General features: G+C 43.8%; 1 protein-coding gene across 2 annotated transcripts in view; it reads right to left on the minus strand.

Moving 5' to 3' along the window:
• Positions 1-15,711, minus strand: part of FMN2 (formin 2) — a 342,456-nt gene extending 326,745 nt beyond the window's left edge. The window contains exon 1 of one of the 2 annotated variants that reach the window (XM_070602584.1): positions 13,924-15,711. In XM_070602584.1, coding sequence (XP_070458685.1) covers positions 13,924-15,508 — 1,585 coding nt within the window. In that variant the 5' untranslated portion in view covers positions 15,509-15,711. The remainder of the gene's footprint in view (positions 1-13,923) is intronic. The other variant, XM_070602585.1, reaches the window with a different exon arrangement.
• Between the last annotated feature and the right edge of the window lie 10,116 nt (positions 15,712-25,827).

Below are 25,827 nucleotides of genomic sequence, written 5' to 3' on the forward strand. Positions count from 1 at the left end.
AAGGGGAGGACCAGACGGAGGTGTTTAAAAGCCAGCCCAAAATGGAGAAGGCAAAGCAGGGAGAAGAATGCCATGGAAACCAAGGGATGGGTGATTTTCTGATTGGATAAAAAATATTATACATTTGTTTAAACAATGCTTTTTAAGTACTTTAAACAATTAGAGATTTTTATTAACGTTGAGTGTTAAACACAACCTACTAAATTGAACTGTTAATAATGTTTCTGGATTTTAGGATTATAGCTCCCCAAAGAGAGCATGGATTCACAAAAATTACTTATCATATACAATGCCAACAAGAAAGCCACGATAATTTCAAAAGAATCCACACAATGTATACTATGTTCTATGATTATGCCTCAATTAATTTTGCTGTAAAAAAATAAAGACTGCTTTTAAAATCCCATATGACAATTGTGATATTGTGATTTATAATAAGAAGTATGTATTTGGTCTTTGTCCAGTTTCTGGCACAGCGCTCCTAAAACTTGGAATTTCCTAAGTGATAACAGCGATAAAGTTGTCTTGATATTCATAACAACCCCCTTTCAACCACACCTGAGTGTATGTTACTGAGGTGACTTTTGGAAGCACCTAAGGTTGGGGGCTGGTTGCCAGGGGAACCAGCCATGTGATTGGAGGGTTGGAACTTCAGTCCCAGCCCCCAGATCTCCAGGGAGGGGAGAGGAGCTGGAGATTGAGTTCAATTATCGTCAATGATTTAGTCAATCATGCCTATGTAATGAAGTCTCCAAAAAACCAAAAGGAGGGGGTTTGGAGACGTTCCGGGTTGGTGAACACACAGAGATTCAGGGAGAGTGGCACTCAGAGAGTATGGGAGCCCCTTCCCCATACCTTACCCTATGCATCTCTTCATCTGGCTGTTCCTGAGTTATATCCTTTCATAACAAACTGCTAATTTAGTAAGTAAAATGTTTCTCTGAGTTCTGTGAGCCGCTCTAGCAAATTAATGGAACCTAAGAAGGAGGCCGACAGAATCTACAGTCAGTTGGTCAGAAGCCCAGGTGACAGCCTAGACTTTTGATTGCCATCTGAAGGGGGGTGGTCTTATAGGACTGAGCCCTTAACCTGCGGGATCTGAAGCTATCTCTAGGTAGGTAGTGTCAGAACTGAGTGGAATTGTGGTGTCGCAGAGAATTGGTGGGTGTTGTGGGGGAAAACCCACACATCAAAGTTGGTGACAAAATCTTAACTATAAACTATAGATTTATATAGTTATACTAACTAACCTTTAGGTTTAAAAAATATTCATAAGGGAAATCATACAATGCAACTGAAAGACAGTGAAAACATTTCTTTACCCCAACAATAATGAGAAATAATACAAAAGTAAGATACCATTCCCAGTATCAATAAAACATATGAAGCATCCAGAAACGAGCTCAGGAAAGAAAATACGAACTCTCTGTGGAGAAAAGTCTATAATTCTATTAAAAGGACATAAAAGATGATCTGAATAAGCAAAGACATCTTTCACAGTCCTGGATGATATTATGAAAGTGACAATAATCCTCAATTTAATCTACAAATTTAATAAAATCCCAAACAAACACCATCAGGACTCTTTAAGAAACTCAAAAATTTACTTTAATTTTATATGGAAGACAACAAGGTCCACCAAGAGCTAAGTCAACTGTGAAAAAGGGGATATTTCTCTTCTAGGTAATTAGATATAGTCCAAAGCTACATTTATAAGAACTGTATGATAGTGACTGAAGACAGAAAATACACATCAAAGGAAAAGAACAGACCCCAGAAACAGACTTATCTCTAATGGGAATGATATTAAGGTGGTATCAAAAAATCAGTGAGCAAAAACTATTTAGTAGAAGACGTTAAAAACACCGGCTTGCCCGTAGAGGAAAATAAACCCAAATCCTTACATCACACCCAACACTGAGGAGGACTAAATGGATCAGAGGCTTAACTATGGAGGGTGAAGGTTACAGCTAAGAGAAGACCACACAGGACAGAAGGCTTGTAACCTGGAGTGAGAAGGAATGTCTTAAATGAGAAGAAAATAGCACAAACTATAGGTGAAAAGTAGACTTGATGATATCAAAATTAAGTATTTCTGTTCAATGGCACAACAAATTTAAGAGGGATGGACTATTAGGGGAAAATACTGATAATACCTAAAATTGATTCTATACGGTAAGATTTCAATGATTACACAGAACCGAATCCACTCCAAACAGTTTCAGTAGGGAGATACTTACTATAGGGCATTAGTTATTTTACAGAATCTTGGAAGGGCTGAAGGAAAAGATTCTAGCCTTCTTCTAGAAACTACTCACCAAGCCACAACTCAGAACCAGGCCACTAGAGGTGGCTGCCTCTCCTCTGATCTAAGGTCCCGCTCCCAGAGCACACTGCTGCTCCAGAATCAGGAGGCCTTGCGGCTGGATGCCACCTCTGCTGCCAGGACCAGAACCGCACTGCCTGCTGCCAGCCACACCAGCTGCAGGGACGCCCTACGCTGGTCTCAGTGACACTGGCACCCAGACACTAGACCTCTGCTAACGCTGCCCCAGAAGAAGCGGGTAGCTCCTCAGCTGTGCCTGCAAGTACAAGTGACGTGAGTCAGTCCTAGGCCTCATTATAGGTCTTCCAAATCTGACGCAAACTCATCAAATCTACACCACATCTGACACACAACCTTCAAGGGACTCAGAAACGTCACTTTCATGTTAGCCTAAGGAGGCGGCTTAGTGACAATCCATGACATCCCTAACATTGGTAATAGTATCACATCAAGAATATACAAAGAACTCATATGAATAAACAAGAAAAATCAGGAAACCTTATCGAAAAAGGTAAACGGATGTGAACAGGCAATTCACAGAAGGGTAACCCACATGGCTAAAAATACACAAGGTTTTCTCAGAGGCACTGTCCACCAGACAGATGTAAAGCAAACAGTAAAACAATGAGTTACCACCTTCCCTCACTGCATTGGTAAAACTTCAAAAATTACATTAATACAAATTGCTGTGCTGATGGAGTATAAACTGGGGGAAACAGTCTGGAAACTACTCTAGCAGTACCTAGACAAAGTCAGTAAATCTTTATTTTATGACCCAGCAACCTCACTACTGAAAACGCATCCCGGAAAAATTCTCATACAGGATCCCATACCAGAACAGCCATCAGGACGATGTGGTGGCAGAGAAGAACAGGAATCCAGATGCTCAGCCCCGTGCAAATGCTTAAATGAAACACGAGGAATGTCCACGGCCACCGAGCTATACATTCTAGGGGACATTATTCACACACAATAAAGGTGACTGGTGCCCCCTGGAGTGTACAATCTCACAGAACTCTCATTCTGGAATATCATAAAGCGGTAAGAAGCAATGAACTTGGCAGATACTCACCCAGAAAAATCTGTAGATTTTTCTCCTAAAGGCTCCTGAGTTTTAAAAAAAAAAAACCAATAGAATGAACTCTACAACTCAGAATGTTTGTATAAACTTAAATTAAACATACATAGGAATACTACATACTTCACAAAACCACATACAATTTTCAGGATATCAAGCAATCACATAAAAGCAGTTCCCTCTGTCCACAAAGGGGGCCAGAACAGGAAATGAAAATACAAGGACAAAACGGAGAGTTCTGCATGGACTAAGGTGGGCGTGTGCCATACAGTGAGGGATGTGAGTACACGCACGTTTCTTCCTAAAGACCAGGAACAGAGAGTGTCCACTGTTCCTAAAACTACTAGGGAGAACATGAGCCATCTAAGGACTGAGCATTCAGGACAGGATGAGAGACAGAGACTGAGCAACATGGAGGGGACAGAAGTGCATAGCATTAGCTACTAATACAGAAAAGTATATATATTATAAATGTATTTAGAGAGAAATATAGAGAAGAATTAAAACTTTAGCCTATATACTACATATAAATATATACAGTCTACATATTATATACATACATATATGAACACAGACTTTAGCCTTTATTGGAATCACTGAAATGTTTCTAAACTGGGACTGGCCAGTTCACCTTCGTATTTTAGTTTACTCTCTTGCCTTGTGGAGAATTACTGGAGAAGAGCCAGATTGAGGGCAGGGAGAACGTTCAGGATCTCAGTGTGGGCTGATCTGCCCCAGCAAGTGTAGAGGCAATGGGAACAGAAACTACAAGACTCCTTAAAGAGACATTTAAGCATAGAGAAAATGGCAAGACTAACTGATGTCAAGTTCAAGTATGAGAAGGACGGAAGAATCAAGGACTATGTCAAGGCTGGACAGCAATGCCTTGATTGGAAAACCCTGGGGGAGTGTTTAGAAGGTGGGACAAATAACAAGTACAGTTGTGGACACAGCGAGCCTCCTAGACCTGCCACAGCTAAGTAGGATGTGCCTGATGCCAGAGAGAGACAGAGACAGAGAGAGAGAGACAGAAAGACAGAGAGAGAGACGGGGGTGGGGGGGTGGGGGTCGGAGAGGCAGAGAGGAGCTGGAGAGACAGCCCAGGAGTCTATTGGTAACTTTAGTTGGTAATGATGCCAAGAGGTACATACAAAAGGAAACTGGTGGCTCAACCTTAGGGGTTTGGCCTAAAGCTAAATCTAAGGCACACGCCCAGCTTTTATCTTCCCAAAGCAGATGGAGTGAAAATGATCTGTGAATTTAGAGACAAATGAGGCTCCTTAGAGAAATAATCCAAGTCAGAGACGAAAGGCTTCCAGGACCACTTTTCCATTTACATCACATTTTCAGCCCAGACAAATGTCTCTCCACTGAAATCACTGCTGTTCTTGTTCAGTCTTAGATGCCCACCCATAATGTACTGGGTCCAATGAGGCAACACACTTCTGGATTTTTCTAAAAACAGAATAGAGACAGATCAAAATCTGTATCCTGAAGTAAACTGCCAAGACACTATCTACACATTTTACACCCTCAAAGCCATTTAACCAAAATAGCACTGCGAGGACAGGAAGATAATATCTTACCTTACATCTCGGGTAGCTGCAAAATGTGACACCCCCCACGGAGGATTCACATACCTGACCTCTCCTCACAGGCAAGGGCTGTCCACAGCTTTACAAGTGTGGGGGAGGGCAAGGGAGGCCAATTATCTACCTGGCAAATATAGGTTACAAAATGAGTTCTAAACCATTATCTCTATTGTTATCCAGTCGTTTTTACCACTCTTTTAAAAGATAAGACTTGCATGTTAATGAAGAGACTCATTACTTACAAAACTTTCCACCTAGTATTCAAATGCATTCATCTGGGATCCTGAAATAGTTCTATTCTAGTCCGTTTGCTTCTTAATGGGCTTAACAAACTGCCCTTGTTTAAAGCCAATAAAACTTGTTAAAAAAGTAAAAATCTAGGAGTTCTCAAACCTTTTATCCTTCTAGTCTCTAAGAAATTTTTAATACCAATGCAAACTTGTCAATGAAATACCACAGACTCATAAAAATTACTTGAGTAAGCACATATAATAGTAGAGAAAATTTTAAACACAATAAAAATCAATATATTAACATACACTGAAATATGAGAGCTAACAGTACTACCTTTATTGAGAAGGTTAAAAGGAAAAATGCAAAGCCTATAATCCATCCAAGAATAGGAGATGATTTCTATGGTAGAGAACGAATCCACAAGGACTTGCCCGCTATATTATAAAGACTCCACATCCTCGGAATCCTTGGGGCATACCTCGTACATCCCAGCTCTCCTTTTCCTCTATTTCCATGAAACAAGTCAACCAGCCGCTACACACTATCACTACCCTCGTGTCCAAAAACACAAGGTCTCGAGTTCACATCAGATGACAGCAGTCCAACCAGTCCAAACCTCCTTTAGCATCAGTTAACAATGGATCAAAACTATCAAGGTCAAAACATCACTGCTCTCACCACCAGCTGTTACAGATACCGAAGCATCTTTAGCCCATGGTATAAATGGATCCTCCAGCACAGGGATTTTCTTCAGCTCTAACGATAAAGAAAAGCTCTAAATATGCAGAACATCGCTCTCAGGAGGAAAGGTAACTGCTGGAAGCGTCGCTTCTGCAGGATCGCAGGGGTGGATGAGACTCAGAGGAAGCAGCTTCCCAGCAAGACCGCCTTCACCTTTGCAACCTGAGAAAGTGTTACTGAACCAGGTCCGTTTTTGTCCACCGCCCAGAGAGCCAAAAACCGAGACGCCGAGATTGCAGCAGAGAGAGGGTTACTCACAAGGCAGCCACGTGAGGAAGCGAGAACACGAGCCTCAAATTCGCTTCCCCTGAAAATAGGGACTCAGGGGTATTTATGGGATGGAGGCAAGGTGGTCTGAAATGTGGAGGTAGGTGATTGGAGGTGAGGAGAGGTGAGGTAACTGCGATCTGCGCAAGCGTAGTCAGACCCCACGCCTCTTCATAGGACCCATGTTCACAAAATGGCGGCGTCAACATGATCTGAGGGTGGAGTTTTTAGCCTCTTGACGTCAAAAGGTCGTCTATCAGATATCTGTGCGGGCCCAGTTGATGAGTTGGTGGTCTCAACCGGCCTGAAGTGGACAAGGAGTTCTAATTCCTGAAAAACAGCTCACACACGCATTACCATGGTGACCCAGGCTCCTGGGACATGTTATGTATAGGAGCCTAGTGGGAGTCAGCTGGCATATTTCCTAAACAGTACAGTTAACAATGGGTGGGTTAAACAGCTAAAAACTATAATCAGTAATTGCAAAAAGGAAAAACCTTTAGTACCTAGATACTTAATCATCAATGGCTGTTTGCTGGTTTCAAAAGCAGGGTACCAAGAAGAGGTAAGACATTACTGACTCCGCCAACAGGAGATCAATGGGTTACTTACAAGGGGAGGCTGACTGAAAGACTTCTTGGCCTGCACCATTGCCATAGCGCTGCTACGGGCTTCCTCATACACATCATTCCTTCCCCTTCTGTGTGAGTAAAACCACTTAAATGACAGAGGATTACTTTCCATGCATGTCCACTATATCACGGAGTACTACAACAAAGAACCCTTCTCCTTGAAGTATAGAGAGAGACCCAACTGAGCAGCGTTTAAGCATTTCTAAGCATTAAAAACACAGTAGAGGCCTCTGAATTAAGCCTCTAAATTTTCTCAAGAAATTATGCCATTCCCCCTGAAAAACAAAAGGACTATTTTCAGCCCATTGCAGCTCTGGCCTAACAGATAACAAAGCTTCCAGTGGGTCCAGGGTGCAATGGAGACTGACTGGATCGCAGAAAAATGCCAGTAATTTTGCCATCTAATCAACACTTCCAAGTACATCGTGGGGAAGGAGGAAGACACAAATTCTTCTCCCTCTGTCACCCAGAGTGGAGCAGCTGTCAAAGGATAACGACTCTTCAGCGTGATTACCATCCTCTTGTAGCAGCAGTTATTATTTGTCCTTATAATTTTAATACCTTGCCTTACTAACTACCATTTCAAATTGATAAGAAGTCATATTTGCCATATATTTACACTTTTAATGTAAAAAAAGCCTTACAAAGCTTTCAATCACTAAAATTATGTCGAATAACTATCAAGCCATGAGGCAGTAGTTATTTCATCCAAATGGCCCCTTACTGCTAAATTTCATTAACATCAGGTTAGTACTTATAATGCAAAAGCAGAAATGAACAGAGTAATAAAATTTTCTCTAGTTCCCTTTTCTTTCATTATCAATAAAATTTATATTTGGAAGCTTAGAGTTACTGTATTATCATTGCTATTTTAAAACCAACTCACAAAAACAGGGACAGATGTTCTCTCACCACAAGTTCTATGAAAGAAGCATTCTAGCTCCACACTGATTCAATCCTCAATGAAAATAATTCACTTCAAATACTCAAAAAGGTTAGTAATTTTCCAGCTTAAATTCAACAGGAAGTTTTAGCTACCAATAGGAAGCCTAGATACCCAACTTGCCTCTTTAAAAAAAGGTAAACAAGTAGTCATAAAGACCTCAGTCTGTTCAGTGCCTGTCACATTGACAGGCACATAGCAGGCATGAAATAGACGTCTGTGGATGGACTGACAGAAGAGAGAATGACGGACAGAATCAGGAGAGCAGACAACGAGGAAGGAAAGGCAGAGGGAGGTGAGAGAGGAGACTGAAAGAATCCATAAATCCAAGAAGTATATAAATATGATAGAGACAGTAAGGGCAGAGAAATCGGGATGACCGCCAGTCAGGTCTAGCTGGTAGAGACAAAACCAGAAGTGGGAATTTAAAGGGCCCTTTTCAGATGCTAAATCAAGAGAGACAGCGTGTTCCAAGGGGGTAAAAACTGTAAGACAGAGGCACAAAGTCGAGAAAATGAAATGCATGTTCTTAGAACAGCAAGCAGATTAACTTGTCTAAAGTAGGGAGTTTATGAAGGAAATCGTGGGAGGTTAAGACTGCAAAGTCAGGCAGCTGTAGCCAGATGCTGTGCAGAACATCAACACTGGGGGCGTCAGCCTGCTGCCTCGTCCCCACCCTCCTTCGAAACTCGGCACCTCCCCCTCATCACAGCCACACCTCCATCACATGCTTTCTTTATCCAAACCCCCAAAACCAAAATTTCTGATAAAGTGACAAAAATGCTACCATCATAGAAAATGCAAAAAAGAAAACCACCTGATGTATAAAGTAAACAATTTGTAAAAAACTAATGACTAGAAATATTGATTTTCACCTAGCATCTGATAACATCCTGTCAAGTTTTTGTATACAGTTTCAGAGTTATTTTGTTCTATCTTAACAAATTTGGTTTGGACGACTTTGAACAAGAAAGTCTATGAGGCAATAAACCAGGACAGGAAAGCAGATAGCACCAACTGTGTGCCTCTCCTGTACCAAGGAGAGCGACAGGGGCCTTACATACACTGTTTCATTTCATCTTACCATTATGAATCTGAAATTACTCCTCCACCTTCATGCATATGTCATTAACTAAATAGCAAAGCCAGGATGCAAACTTACCTAGAACAGTACTAGTTAGAACTCTGCTGCTCCCATCACCCAATGGTATATGTTCAGCACCTTCTTAACAGAACCAGAAGGGAACAGTTCTAAAAGCACCTGTCCAATTTCAAATACACATGGCCTATATCCAAATGCCTAAATGCACTAAAAACGAGGCCAGTCCTCAGCTCATTAGAGCAGTCATTAAATCCCATCACTGAAGCTCCCAGGCACTTGACTTCTACCCAAACCACAGTCTTAGAGAAACCATGAGGAAGCATCTTTCAAGCCAAACTAAAATGATTTATGAACAGTGCTCCCATCCCAGCTTACGTTGCCAAATTCTACTGATACACGGAACACAGCAAGGCAAGATACTGGGAAAAAGACAGCATTCTCATAAAACCTCTTTGTGTTATAGTAAGACTGATGCATTATGTTCCCAACCCTCATTCATTTATTGGACAATAACTAGACAGCTACACTCTGTCGGATGCTAGGGCTAGAAATGAGACTGCTCCTGGCCTTAAAAAATTCACAGTCTAGTAATTTAACAAAGTATATGAAAAAAATCTATACTCCCAGAGTGGGTCCTTCTATGGATATAAAAATCAAGACTACCTTTAGAAAAGTCAAAATGAGAAGTACACAATCCAAATTCTAAAGTCCACGCCCTTTATTAATTAGCTAGTCCTCCAAAAGCTCACTGATGCCCTCGCGTCACTTTACACACATTTAACAACAGACTTGGCTTTCCAAGGACATCTCCTAGATGGGCCATTTACCAGCTTAAGGCCCTTAGGCAAGCGACTTCACTTGCCCGAGGTCCAGCGTGCTCATGGGGAAAATGAGGATGAGCAGCCACACTTCAGACTGTTGTAAGGATTAAAGATAATTATGCAGTGCACCAACCCAGAGTCTGGCCTTTAGCAGAAGTGCAATAAATATAGCTAACATCATAATCACAGGATTTACAAGCCAATAACGAATTGATCAGAAAAATCAAAATAGAAGCCATGGGAGGGGGAGGAGAGACTAAAAACAGCTCTAAGAATAAACAGCTGACAGGAAGGAAAGAGTCAAGAAAACTACACAGATAAAATCACTCAGAAACAGCAGCCTGGAGCCGCTGGCCTACACACTTCAGGAGCGGTGGAGAGCATCACCAGTGCTTTCACAGGACGGAACAATGATGCAGCTGAAAACAGCATTAAGCCACGTAAAACAGATTAAACTTTCTGTTTTAAAAAAGACAGATAAGCACATAACTGACTTTGGAAAGATTCCTATCAAATGTGATTTAGCAACACAAATTTAACATTTTACATGTCTAAACTTTAATTGACTGCAAAACTCTATTAACAAGTTTCTGCTAGAAGAACCTCTCAAATTTCAGGAGCCATTTTTTTCTAGTAAACACCAAAAAAGATGTATTTCAAATAAATCAACTGTGAAATATTTCAGTGTCATGGCCTAAGACAGCATCAGTTCCTTAACAGCTAAAACGAGATAAAGTTTCAGCGTCCATCATTGCCAAATGTTTTTATATCTAACAAACAAACACAAACATATGCCATGGAGAGATCTCTTTACTCGAATTTTCTCCCTACTTTTGGAAGGCGGTAAAAGGAGAAAAACATCTGTTCCTTCCTGCAGAGCTGGCAACCCTCATTCTATGGTTTAAAAATAAAAGATGTTTATGGAAGCTTATAGATATAATGATCACCTGCTTCAAAGGCAGCTGGCAATTAACTGATCCAAAGACACAGCAAAAACAATTTTTTTAAAGTGAAAAAATTTCCCTAAGGACAATACTAGTGCTCCCCAAGTCTCTGGTAATTTCCAAGACACCCATAAATTAGTAGAGGACGGTAAAGAACCAAATGTGATGCCGGAGGACAAGAAAACAGACAACAGCTGAGAAACTGGGGCCTGTGTCCATCTGGATTCACTCTTATACCGTAAGAACGGTGGTTTCCACGAGAGCTGCCTTGAGAAAATCTGGTTGTCTCTGACCAATGTGCACCTCTCATCCAGCCCACAGCAGGTCGGATGTCCAACAATGAAAGGAACTCACCTTATCAAAAACAGAAACTGGAAATCTCATACGTGAAGCCCTTAAATTTTATAATATCTCTTAAAAACAGTCTTTACTCTGTAGGTCGTCTTACAGTGTTGAACACCCAAAGTGAGTAATAAGCAAGGACAGTCAGACCTGAATCAGTAGACTCAGCTTCTATTTCTGGCTCTGCTCTGAGTGAATCACAGGGTGACCTTGAGAAGTTATTTCATCTCTCTATTTACCTCCATTTCCCCACCAGTTACAGGGTTAGATTCAATTTACCAATTCTTTTTTTTTTTTTTTTTTTTGGAAAAAAAAGGGAGTGGGTGAGATAAATACATGGAAACTGCTACACAAATATCTACTGGTCACCCAACATCCAACGACACCCAACCATCAAATACAAAGTAGGTGATGTCCACATTAAAACCACTAGCTCTATACTTTTACTCTGCACAGCAAAAGATTCTGCCTGGGGCAGTCAACAGGATCCAGGTCCTTCCTGAAGACGACTCCTGTAAGAGTCCCAAATTTCCCACTGGAAATAGTACTTAAGCAAATTAAAATGTAATGCAACGTCCAAGAATACACTTTGACCTTGGACCTTTTTAGAGTCCTACGGTATTCAGGACTATCAATCCTCCTACGGAGGCCTCCTCCCCCACCCCCTGCCAAGGGGGCAAAGTCCCCGCACCCTCGACGCTCCCAGAGCACCGTGCTGCATCTCCGTCCCTGCGCAGGCAGTCAGTGAGCCTTGGAAAGGAAGAACCATGACTGACTGATGCTTGGATCTCCTACCACCTCCCATCCTGTCTGGAAGAATGTACGATGTACGTAGGCATGTATACACGTATTTGTTAAATGAAGGAAATGAATATATTTCCAAAGTCCAATGCTACTAGGATGAGCAACCATTAATATTAATGAAGGACAGTCTTAATTATGGTGACATTTTCATTTTTGGAAAATTAATATATAAATGAATGTTACCTAGCGAAAGAGGAAATACATGATTTCTCACCAACATTAAATTCACAAAAATTAACTCAAGAACTTTCCAATCTTCCTCCTTCAAAAAATGGTCTTTCGGGGGTTTTTAGGTTGTTTTTTGTTTTTTTACAATTTATCTAATGGGTATTAGATGATAAACATTCCTTTCAACTTAACCTACTCGATAAAGGAAAGAAAGGAAAAGAAGCAAAGAAGAGAGAGCGCCAAGTATGTAACATGACTAGAAGAGGCTACTCTTGTTGTTTTTTTTTTTATTCTAGTTGTAAGTGCCACTGGTTGTGCTATGTGGGATGCTCCCTCAGTATGACCTGATGAGCGGTGCCATGTCCACGCCCAGGACTGGAACAGGCGAAACACTGGGCCGCTGAAGCAGAGCTGACTAACTTAACCACTCGGCCATGGGGCTGGCCCCAAGAGGCTACTCTTAAGTATAAGAATCCATAAATGTGGGGCCGGCCCAGTGGCACAGCAGTTAAGTATGCACATTCTGCTCTGGCAGCCTGGGGTTTCCGGGTTCGGATCCCGGATGTGGACATGGCACCGCTTGGCACACCATGCTGTGGTAGCCATCCCCTATATAAGATAGAGGAAGATGGGCACGGATGTTACCTCAGGGCAAGTCTTCCTCAGCAAAAAAGAGGATTGGCAGCAGATGTTAGCTCAGAGCTAATCTTCCTCAAAAGAAAAAAAAAGGAATCTATAAATGTAAAAGACAGGCCATAGGTGAAAATAAAAATGTGGTCAAACAAGTCACGACCACAACATTAACAGCATTTGGCCAACCAAGCAGTAGCCACACTGACCGATAAATATCATCTAAATAATGTTTTATAGATAGCCTATTTATTAAAGTAATAGGACGTAAGATGTTCAGCTTTTCAAATTACATTTGAAATGTTTAATCATTGAAACATTCATCACAAACCTACCAGCACCTGCATGAATTTTCATTTTTTCCTACTCCTTGAATTCCTACTCAGTATTTCATTTCGTAATGAAGAGCCAGGGTTAATAAACATAAACGTAGCCACCCTCTACCATTGGGTGCTGAAGGTAAGGACTTGCCACCCATAAGCCTGTAAGAAAGGACGAACTCATCACACCACTTGACCTTTACCACAGTAAACTGACCCTTCAGTCCAGCCTTAGGGTGCCTATCAGAGTCTATAACAAATGCTAAGGAGAGGTACCAATCTGGACCACGTGTGCCTTTGGCCTTCTCACCTTCACTATCTCCAAGTTATACCTTCTTTGATTGGACCATGAAACCAAGTAAAACTTATCCCTAATACTCTATTTATTTTTTAATCTTCTACAAGCATGTATCAGATCTAGTTGCATCAGCAAACAGGAGTGACCACTTAACTTGACTAAGTGGTCTACCCAGACGGCTGCATGATAGAAACTACGTACCACATATACACACGTACTCAAAGATACGGACAGTCAGGGATCACCTTTGGATGGTACTAGAATGACCTGTTTCTCCAACACTCACCCTTGTCAAAGGGCCATGAACAATTTTGTTCTTTTTAATGCTGTGAGGATGAGGAAGAAAAAGAATGATGGCTTAGCTAACAATGCAGAAAAGGAGTTTATGTGCCCGGCATGACACTAGACGTAGAGAACTGTAGATACCCTGGAGAAATGGACAGAGCAGCCCTTTCTAGAGATGACGTAGGACAGACACAACTAGGTTGTTCCCTTTAAGACCTTCTAAGAAAATCGAAATTTCACTAAGCGGGTAAGCGGCTGAGCAGGACGTAAAAGGACTCCCCGGGAAAAAGGGACACGCCAGGCAGTTCCCGGCTCTCAGAGCCGGGGCAGGTGGCAGGGCAAGGCCCCGACGGGCAGGCGCCGGGCGCCCCGAGGCCGGCGGCAGGGCGCGCTCACCTGTGAACACGTTCTGGAAGCCGTCGGCGGGCGCCTGGGCTCGCGCGGGGGGCGCCCCTCCGCCGCTGGGGGGTCCGGCCGCGCGCTCCAGCAGGTGCGCCGAGCCCCCGGGCCGCGGCGCGCGGGCGCCCAGCTCCTCCGTCCAGTCGGCCGAGCGGCTCAGGCCGCCGGCGAGGCCGCCGTCCGCCCGCTGCTTCTTGGCCGGGGCGGCCGCGGAGGCGAGGGCAGCTCGGGGCCCCCGGCTCAGGGAGGACTCCAGCCGCCTCTTCATCCTGGGGCTCTGGCTGGGGGACTGGTTCGGAGAGTGGTTGGGCGAGCTGAGCTGCCGGGTGGTGGTCTTGATGTAGCAGGGGGTGATGAGCGGGTAGGGCTTGAAGCAGCGCGGGCTGGGTGCGGGGCTGCCGGGCAGGGAGGCGGCCGCGGGGGCGCCGGGCCCTCGCGCCCCATCCTCGGGCTCTGCCCCCAGCCTCTGCGGGGCCTCTCCCCGCTCCAGGCCCCACTCTTCCCCCGGAGAGCCTCGGGGGGCATCCTCAAAAGCATCCTCCTCGCCGTCCTCATCCGTGTCCCCAGCCCCGCGCACAGGGGCTCCGGCAGCGCCCTCGCCAGGTACGGACTCGGGGAAGGGGAAGGCGGTGGACGAGGGCGAGTCTGCGGTCGCGGGCTGGGCCGCCGGCAGGCCGGGCGCCTCCGAGGCTCCGTGGGCGCCGGGGGGCTGCGGCTGCTCGGGCAGCGGGGGCTCGGCAGCCAGGCTCTCGGGCAGGTCGGAGAGCGCGGACAGCGCCTGCTCCGTGTCTGGACTGCCTGGGGCCTCCCCGGCTGCGCTGCTCGGCCCCAGCAGGAACTGGTCCAGGCCCAAGAAGGCCCCAGGCTGGGGGGAGGCGGCGGTGGGGGGCGCTGCAGGCTCCTCGGAGCCCTGGAGCTGCAGCTGCTGCTGGAGCTGCTGCTGCTGCTGCAGGCGGATCGCCTGCTGGATGTCTGAGAGCAAATCCTCCTGTTCGGTAGCCGAGTGAAAGCTATAGATATCCGTGTCCGAGCCTGAACTGGTCCTTTGTCCATCCTGCGCCCCTGCCGCAGCTTCCAAATCCCCAGCGACCGCCCGGCCCCCGGCCCCAGCCTCGGCTGGCCCCGGGCCACCTGGACGGGTCACCTCAAAAGGGTCGGCACACTCGGTATCCGACAGGCCTGTCTCATCCGCCGAGAGGCTGAGGTCCGGGGTCTTGGTGGCCAGGGAGTGAGCGCTGTCCAGCTCCCCGGTCTGCAGGGCCTGGACGTCCAGCACATCCTCGCGGGAGCCGCCGGCGCCTTTTCCCTTGGACAGGTTCTTCCTGATCCGCAGGTTGGAAAACACCGAGGCTCTGGAGTCCGACTTGCTCTTCTTCTTGCCCGGCTCCCCGCCGCCGCCGCCACCGCCACCGCCGCCGCCGCCCCCTCCCCCTTTGCCGTGCTTGCCCAGCGCCTTCTTGCCCCCGCTCCCCTTCTTTGTGGCTTCCACATCTCTGGGCCCAACAGCATCCTCGGCGCCGCCGCCGCCTTCGTGCAAGGCATCACCTGCGCTCCTCTTCAGCTTCCCATCCTGGTTCCCCATGTTGTACTCCCGCTGCTGCGCTGCCGCTGCGCCTCGAGCAGTCAGGCCATCACGGCCCTCCTCGGCCCCCGGCCCGGGCGAGGGGAGCCTCCCAGGCAAGTCAGGCGGCGGGGCGAGCCGCTGAGAGAGGAGGCCGCCGCGCGCCCTGCCGGCCCCGCGCGCATCTGCCTCCGCTTTGCATAATGCGCTGCGGCCCGGGGCTGGCGGGGCGCGAACATGCTCAGTGCGGCGCGCGGCGCCCGCCAATGGCAGCGCGGGACGCAGCCCGGGCCCGGCTCCCCGCTGGCCGCCGCCGCCCCCTCGGCCCCAGCTCGCCTCCCGGCTGAACGCGGGCGCGAAAAATGTTTCCTCTATCTTGGGAACTTTAATCTCCACCGTGCGAATCGAATGCATTGTTACCGGCTGAAGAGCTGGTCAGCTGGAAGATGCACACCAAACTTCAATGCTCAGGGACCTGCCACGAGAATAGTTAAATGAAAAAGAAAAGTTTAAACGGGGAAAAACTGAAGCCAAGTCCCACTTTAGAGGTGCTGTAATATCAGGGCCATATACACACCCCACCCCCACCCCATGCAGAAGCATGGTCCTTCAATAAATATTTGTGGAATGAATGGCTTTTCCTTAATAATTGATCATCTTGAACACTGTTAATGTGCTTCAGCATATGGTTTAGGCAAGGTTACCACATATAGTGCTGCTTTTATGTCTCATGCAGACCTTGCATCTCGATGAGACAACACTAGCTGTCATTTCAAAAGTTCATTTTTCAAACTTTGTTTGACAAAACGGCGAGGAGGGGGAATCAGAAAATGCTAAGAGATTAGAGTTGATTAAAATGCTAATCTCCAAAATTCTATGTGTTCACCATATAAATCAAACAGCATTTGTATTCAAAAAGGGTGCATATGCCAAACTCCCAGGAGGTCAAACTCATCAATATTAAACATGTTCCTATTGTTGCTGCCCATAAAAAAGAAAAAGACAAAAAAGAAACACCCTTGGCGGCACAACTCACGAAATCAGATGTTATGCTGTTCACCACCGCTTTCCCAAGCAAACCCTTCAAGGCAAACTGTCCTTGCCTTTATTATAAAAGTTTGCAGCAGTTTACAGTAACGGAATTTCTTAACTTTCTGGCTTCATTATTAATATAAAATTTTTCCTTCTTGTAAATCTTGTCACAATTTTAATTACTTAGGAAATTTAGTTACCTATATTAAGAAAGCATTTTTAAACATCATTGGTATCTAAAGAAGCTCCAAACTATAAATAAAAATAAGATTAAAGTGGCATTAATCAATAACGTTACAAGTATTTAAGTTAGAAGTTCACTGTTAACCACTCTGAAAATACAGAAGTGCTATCCAGCAGGTTAGTATTTTTAAAGTAAGCCCAAAGGAGCCTAAAATACTACATGTTGTATGATGCAATTTAAATGCAGCTGGCATATGTTCCTTCACACATTGTGAAGCAACATTTTAAACCTCCCTACTTAAACATTTTTATCAAAATAAAAAAATTGGTCATATACGTCCTTGATGTAAAAGCATTACATAGCAATAATTTCTGGCCTTTTTCAAACTGTGTTCTTAAAAATAGATGCTAACTTAAGGGCAGGTGGCCAGTTGTCCTCAGGTGGCCCTTTTGAGTAAAGAGTTTGGAGAAATCAACTTTAATAGCTTTGCCAGGGTACTAACCCAGTCTCGGAGGGATTCCGGAGCACTTGAAAAGCCTTTGTTTCACCTCCTTCACAAGACTGCTCTCTTCTTGAATCTGGGCTCCTCAGAGGGCACAGTTTGCCTAAGGCTATTAGAATTGTCTGCTTCTTTGGGTACTGAGGTACTATGAATTTTGATTTTTGCTCTTTCTTTAAAGGGATGATTTTGATTCTGAACTATTTGTTTCCTTACTATTTTCTTTTGGGATCTGTTCTGCAAATTCTGGAGATAAAAGGAGTGAGGAAGGAAGACAGGGAAGGGGAGAGAAGACCGCTGCTGTTTGGCATCCTTTGAACGTGAAACAATAGATGACAGCTGTGCAGCAGGTCACAGCTGACAAAGCTCTGTTACACGCAAAGGCTTGTTTGAAACTCACAAGTGTGGGTATCAGATGTAGGTAGTACCCTCAACCCATTTTAATTAACGAATAAGCTCAGACTAAGATTTGTCCAAGGTCACAGAGCAGCAAAGGTGATACTTGGACCTATGAATTTAGATCCCAAATTTCTTATAACAAACAACACTGTGCAGTTTACTCTTGCACGGACTGGTAAAAGCATTAAAGATTTGCCAAAATATTCCTTGGTATTTAGCAGTCCCAAAGATGCCTGGGACATGGCCTAAGCTTAACTCCATTGGAGCAAGAAAGAATATCACACCTGTAGTTGCAGAAACATTTTTAACAAAAAGAGATCCTACCTGTCCGCAAACTAGGTGCCAGGATGCAGAAGAGAAATAGGCAAATGTGGCCAACGTGTCTGTTCAACAACCTAATCTAGAGTAATTGTTGGTAAAAGTCTTCAGTATTAGCATCCCCAAAAGGCACAAAAACGGTATATAAAACAAAATGCAGGGCTACCCATTTTCCAATAAAGGGAACTGGATATGGAGTTTAAAAATAATATAAGAAAAAATAGATTGGAAAACTTTAAACAAATGCTGAACTCCAATTCATAATATGCATATGTGGACATAGGTGGGATAAACGTATTGATGTCTGCATGTCACTCTAAGATATATCCAATAAATAAGATGCCTTCATGGACAGATATGTGATAAAGCAAGTATAGCAACATTGTAATTGTATAATTTAGATGATGAATATATGAGTGTTGCTGTAAAATGCTTTCAGTTTTTCTGCATGTTTGTATGTTTCTGGGTGAGAAAGTGAGTGGCAACAATGTGTGAATTTCCCAGCCTCTTTGAAATTAAACTCGTGTACTGGTTAATGGCACTCAATAAACACTAAATGAATGAACATTTCTCCTCTTCACTTTCACCTACCTGTTTGTCTGAATGACATCTTTTCTTTTTCTCTCTTTCTTCAGCCCTCCTCCTCTTCCATCACTCTCTCAATTGACTATAAAATACACTGAAGTGGTTTTGATACTTGTTTTTTTAGTTTTCTCTCTGCTTAACCTTGGTGGAATGTTTGAGACGCTCTAACAAAACAATCAGACTGCGTTTTAATTATCCAACTCATCCTTTTCTCCAACAGGTGAATGACCTTCTCTGAGCAGACAACTCTGCCCTGACGTCAATTACTAAGACTTTGCCTCCCGAATCCTCCTCTCAGCCCTGACTTCACGCCTACGCTCCTGACCCCCGGACCCACTTCCTAGAGAACACTTCTACCACCATGCCCCCACTCAAGCCCAGCATGTCTGAAACTGAATGCATCATCTCTTGCATATCTCATCCTCCTTTATTTTTTTATCCAGTAAAAGCACCACAATCTCTCCAGTTGCCCAAACCAGACTTGTTGCTGACTCCTCCTCTCCTCATTCCCCAACATATACCAGTCTCAGAGACTTCTCTATTCTACCTCCTTAAACTCTCTCAAATCCATTCATGTCTCTCACCCCAACTGCCGCTTCTCTTGCCTCCCACCCCCACCTCCAACTCTCATCTGTTCTCTCTCATAATCATTAATGCTTCTCAACTGGGGTGATGATTTTGCTCCCCAAGGGACATTTGGCACTGACATTTTTGGTTGTCAATGGAGGAGGTTCTGCTGGCACCAGAGATGCTGCTAAACATATGCGTAGGATAGTGACCCACCCCCCAAACAAGAATGATCCAGACCCAAAACTCAATAATGCTGTGGTTAAGACACCTCCTTTACCATGAAGTCTCTCACAGAGCTGATGGTCAATAAATGTTTACTGAATGAGTGAAAGAATGAAGATTCTTTCAAAATTCTATTTTTCAGTTATTAAGCTAAATCAGAAATTTGAAGGCAGAACCTAACAGGACAAATAAAATTTTAAACGCTGTATCTATAGTACCAAATACCTTAAATGGGGAATTAACTCTTCTCTGAGACATTAGTACATGAAGTGTTTCCATGAAACTATGCATCTGTATAAATACTCCAATTCCCCACACACTTGATAACATTATAAAAAATCCTCGCTTTTACCAGAAATTTTCTGGCAACCAGGACAGAATTCCCAGAGCTCTTTTTACAGAGATAATTATGTGCATCACAAACAAGTAGTTATGTAGCTTTCGATTTTTCCTGCCATCTTTCATCTTATCACCAATGCAGCACTTGGAAATAAAATGTGTACAAAACAGAGAAAAAGTCAAATATTACTTCTCCAAGCAATGTAGAGTGTACTACAGATTTGTTTCTATATTAGAAAAGAGTTAAAGGAAAGAATTCCAGGTCACATCTCTTCCTCCCTCTTAGATATGGAGGCACATGTAGATTTCAACACGTCAGCCAAAAAGTTTCTGGCTTATTTGCAACTGAGAAACAAAGGAAGAAATGAAAATATGTATTTTCTTCTTACATCACCAGGAATCTCCTACAAAGCTAAAGGGTTCTGGTATTGAATCTCCAGATATACCCTTTGTCAGTGAAGTTGGCCTTTGTACTCGAAAGGGACCGCTCAAGGACTATCACGTTGATTGTCAACAACCATTCAGAATTTGCTATGGAAAGCCCACTGTAAGTGTCTCAGCCCATCATGTGCCTTGTTCAGTGGCAAGAAGTGACAGAAGGATTCTAAAGACAGAGCCAATAAGAAATGAAGGTCAAGGAAGCCAATCGTTAGCCTTAGAGTAGCGCTTTCCAACACAACACAAGGCAAGCCTCATCGGTAATTTCTAATTTCCTAGTAGGTACATTAAAAAGGTAAAAAGAAACAGAGGAAATTAATTTTAATAATATATTTCACTTAACCCCAAATATTCAAAACATTTCAATAAAAAAATCAGTAAGAATTATTAAGGAGATATTCTACATTCTTTCTTCATACTAAGTCTTTGAGATCCAGTGTGAATTTCATACTCACAGTAACATCTCAGTTCAGACAGGCCACATTTCAATTGCTTGGTAGCTATTCATGACAAATGGCTACTCCTTTTGGACAGTGCAGCCTTAGCCTTAGATTTTTGAGAGATTCTTGAGCAGCTCAGAATCTGCAAAGGCTGACCCAAACCGTGTTATTGAGTTTTAAAACGGTATTATGTATTCTGATGGACTTAAAATGACTTGTAGGTATTAGAGCATTATATGTTTCACATGTAAGCATAACGTTCTTCTCACATTGTGGGAAAAAATTCAAAATCCTTTTTTTAACCATTCTGTTGAATAGAGATGTAATAGGGGCTTGTCCTTGCTCTGGACAGAACTCGCCACCACTACAATAAAGAATTCACAGAGCAGGAACGACCACGGGAAGAGATTCTAGTATAAATATGGACAGAAGAGAGGGAACTATATTCCGGAGAGCACTCAGTTTTAGCAATCTTTTCTCTGCCTTAACTACGAAAATAAGGGCTACCCACAAAAGCTAGGCCAAACACATGGATTTTCATTAAGCCAAGACACCATGAACGAATAGCATGCATACTCAAATTTTTCCTAATAGACATTAGTTTGTCCATGCATATTCCAGAAGATGATCTTAATATTGATTTAAATCACGCTGCTCCCTAAAATTTTCACTATGTAAATATATTTTTAAAAGATGCTTTTACATTGAATTCTAAGTGTCAGCATTTTCTCTGAGAATGGAAGAGTCAATTTGGCTAATTATCACAATATGGAAAAAGGCCAAAAAGGATGAAGAAGAGAAAATAAACTGTTTCATTTAGGGCCAATGGCTTGAGTGCTCATCATGAAACCAATGCCTTAAACCTTTGCAGTTCCACACAGAAATTAAGGGGAACTTGTTCTGATCAGAAATGAATCCAAAGGAAGTTTGAGACTTACATCTCTCACTGCGGATCCTTCTAGAGAACCGCCTCAGGTAATCAACTCTTCGCTAGGAAGTGGCTGCTGGCCAGGTTTGTTGTTTTTCAGCACAGAGCAGTGGGTTCAGCGAGAAGCTTTGCGTCCGCTTCATTTTCCAGGGAAGGGCAGGACAAGGCTGGTGGGGGATTTGATTCTCCTCACCTGTGCGGGAGCTTCAGTTGTATAACCGTGCTCTCAGTGTGCTCACTGGGGAAGGGCAAAATTTACCCTCGACAGCATAGCTAATTTTTCTTGTGATTGTATAGAAACGGCTGTCACCAGAGTTTTAGGGCACAGTGATTACATTGCTTACTCACTAGGAATTAATTTATCAGTATCTACCATCACACTAAATCCTTCCTGCTTCAGAGATTAGGGAGGCAGGCAAAGAAAACTGATTAGGAAGACTGCCCTTCCTGACCCCGACGATACATTAAAGACTGCTGGAGCTCTGTAGTGCTCATCTAGTCTTCTAGATGCTTCCTAGCCAAGCAAACATTTTCTAGGCCTTTCTTCCTCTGCCCCACTGAAGCTCCCGGGACTTCATCCAAGGCAGATGCATACACGAGACTAAAAGATGACAACGAAAGTGAAGATAGTGGTAGAGCAGTTGAGTGGTCTCTCTTACAGTTTAAAATGTCCCTTCTTTGGACTTTGTGGAGTTGTTGACCTTGAGGTACTTGGGGAGAAAGGCCCAAGGTGGGCTAATTTGTCTCCATGGAGAAATAGCTTTATGGGCCTCAGGTGACGATGGGTTTGCACGCTTCCAGTTGCCTCAATCTCAGCCGCTCAGTGGAAGCAGGCTGAGTATAGCTCCACCGCTGTGCACCCAGCTGCCTTCTGGTCCACAAGATGTGTCACCTCCTGCAAAGAGGCAGCTCCCTTCCGTGTTTAAGGAACTTGAAAGCGGGCTTGGGAGCCTGACCTGCTGTATTGTTGTTGTTGTTTTTACTTTTAATTAATTTAAATTTCTTTTTCCAGTTTTATTGAGATAAAATTGAAATGCAATACTGTGTAAGTTTAAGGTGGACAGCAGAATGACTTGACGTGTACAGGTTGTGAAATGATTTCCACAATAAGTTAACACCCATCCTCATACAGTTACAAAAAAATATTCTTTCCTTGTGATGTCCTTCTCATATTGATAAGGACTCACTGAGATTCCTTAAGTGGTAGGCACTACACTAGCAGGTAGATATATAACGGTGATTAAGACAGCCTTGCATCTGTCCTCAGGGAACTTGCAGTGTAATGGGTGAGGCGAGACAGTGAACAAGTCAACAAACTACATAGCTACAAACAGTGGTCATGGACTTGGAGGTTAAGACGGGTGCTCTAAGAACGGGAATAACCTACCTCACCGTGGGTGGCAGGGAAGGCCTCTCCGAGAGCCTGATGTTCACGATGAGCAATGGAGCTTGAGAAGGACTTAAGCAAGCAAAGGTGGGAGCAAAGTCTGAGGGCAGAGGTCAAAGTGTGAATCAGGGTTAGGAAGCCAAGTAGTTTCCTGGTCAAAGGAACTGGGAAGGTAGCTCCTGCCTCAGACTCTGCCTACCTTCACAGCACCCAAGCTCCTGGGAAGTCCCTGAATATTTCATGTTTCCATTTATCACCTATTTTCAATAGAACAGAATGGAGTATTCTTATTTAATATCTTTTGAGAACTATCTGAACCTTGCAATTATTTATGTAGCTAGGGTATGAGCCAAGCGATGGTATGAGTGGGGGAACAGAGATGCATGGAATCACCTTGAGAGCCCCTTCAAACTGAGCAGTGGGTTCCTCTGCCCTGACCCCACTCCCACCATTCTGACAGGTATCCACCCTCTGTCCTTTTCCTGTCCCTAAAACCATTGAAAGAAACATCTAGAAAGACTTATTTTAACCACCTCCTACTTCCTCCCTCACCATTGTATCATGATAAATTAAATGCCCCCTCCTGTTTTTGATGCTCCTTGTTTAAAGTAGCTCGCTAGTTTGTAAGGAGAATTGGCTTCAGGGAAAATGGGTTCAAATCTTAACTTTACCATTTAGCTTGGGTGATTTGGGACAAATAACTTAATCTCTCTGATGTTCAATTTCCTCATCTGTAAAATAAGTACAATTGCAGCTACTTTATAAGATCATTGCAAGGATTTAGATAATACGTGCAAATAGCCTCGCACACATTAGGTGCTTGATAAATGTTGAACAAAGGAAACAAGAGCCAGTTAGGTGTCCAAATATTTCCAGACCTCTTACAGCCAAGGCCTCCTAGAAACACAGAAAGGCGGAACTGTTAATTCACCAAGACGGAGGACGGCTGCCAGCCATGAGAAGCTTGACACTTTCAAGTTTTGTTGCTGGGTGTTCTAACTGTCGTCATCTTGTCAACAAAGACCCTTTACTTATGCCACCCTCAGATGAGTGCCAAGCGGTGAGTGTTTTTCTGATTGGTCCAGGGTTTTCCTGCCCCTAAATGCTGGATTTTATCCACCGCAGCCTGAGTGATGTGGGTTAGGACAGACCAAGCCCTGAGTCAGTGTACCCAGGACTTCTAACCAGAAGGTTCTGACCGAGCCGAGCTTTGAGTCCACTTCAGGGAAAGAATGTTTATCCAAGAATCTCCAAATATAACGAAGGGCAGACATGAATCCATCCCAGTACCCCAGATATGATTACATCTGGGAGGTTCCTCAGAATACGTTTCTGAGCTAGAATACATTTTCATGACCTAATAGTAAAAATTAATAGTTTTAGTAAATGGATAAGTAAAATGTGGTCTATCCATACTATGGAATAGTATTTGGCAATAAGAAGTAAGGAAGTATTGATACATGTTAGCGTATGGATGAACCACAAAAACATTACGCTGAGGGAAAGAGCAAGACAAGAAAGACCACATCTGTTATGATTCTGTTTATATGAAATGTCCAGAAAAGGCAAATCGATAGAGACAGAAAGTAGACTAGTGGTTGCCCGGGGCTTGGGGTAGGAACGGATAGTGACTGTAAATGAGCATGAGTTTTATTTTGAGGGGGAGGGAAATGTTCTAAAATGAGATTGTGGTGATGCTTATACAAGTGTGTAAATAGACGAAGAAATTGTTGAACTAAAACAGGGGAATTTATAGTATGTAAATTACATCTCCACAAAACCATTAATAAAAAAATTAATTAAAAACATGAACAGCTCTCACTTTGGACCTCAGCTTACAGGTAGTGATTTCCTGATAAGAAATGGCCCATTGCGCACTGCTCTGTGGCCTTGGCCTGGGTGCCCAAATTCAACTCACCTCTCGGGTCTAAAAGGAGCCTCAGAGTGGGTTCCAGAGATGAATGTACCGAGTTGTGATGGTGGGGGAGCTGAGGAAGGGGCTGTCTCACTAGACAAGTCAGCCAGGAGAGCTCCAGAGGGGTTTGTCGCGTTTTGTTGCAGTAACAGGTCAGCTGGTAGACTCATTATGAGTCTGCTATCCCCAGCCCCCAAATACTAAAATGTTTCTTTTTAGCAAGAGATGAGCTAAAGAGAATAAAATGTTCTTCAAAACTGCTAAGCTGCAAAATGGACCAAAAATGCATTAACTGCCAGTGAGCGTGACAAGGACCATCAAACATCTCAGTCCCCAGCAAGGAAACTTTTCTGAACCAGTTTTTAACTCTCTTCTTCACTGATCTGAAAGAGATATTGACCATAAGAAGGGAAAGACTAGGCAGAGTGGGAAACTCAATTCAAGCCCACGTTTGGTTTTCTCATCCCCAAATCAGTACTCAATACTGATTAATTACTTCATATATGTACAAACGGTCTCCATTAAGGAATGCGTAGTTGCAAGGAAACAAAATCCACTCAAGGTCCAGAGGAAAGAGTTTTTTTTTGAAGGACATGATAGGCATTTGCAGAGACTTCCAAGGACAGGAGACAAAGGACCCTGGGCCATATACACGACTTAAAAGTCATCACACAGCTACTTTTGTCCATCTGTCTGTCTCCCTGGACTCCCTCTTGCCTTACTTCTCTCTGTGTGTCTGCGATCTCCTGTTTTCTCTGCTTACTAAACAGCACGGACATGGCCTAAAATGGCTGAGCAAGGCCAGGTTCTGCATAACCTTACAGTTGAAGTACTGAGCAATGTTTCACTTACCCGACTAGGGACGGTTCCACCAATGTCAGGTGTCCACCCTGATCCAACCAGCTGAGGCCAAGAGAGAAGGGTGACTAGGTCTGCCAGGGTCACACAGGTGCACTATGGGAGGGAGCATGACGTTCCCCGAAGATGTCCGTGTCCTAATCCCCAGACCTGTAAGTACATTACACAGTGAGGGGGAATTAAGGTTGCTTAACAGCCGGCCTTGAGATGAGGAGAATACCCTGGA

This window comes from Equus przewalskii, chromosome 31, assembly GCF_037783145.1.
Source record: "Equus przewalskii isolate Varuska chromosome 31, EquPr2, whole genome shotgun sequence".
Lineage (NCBI taxonomy): Eukaryota > Metazoa > Chordata > Mammalia > Perissodactyla > Equidae > Equus > Equus przewalskii.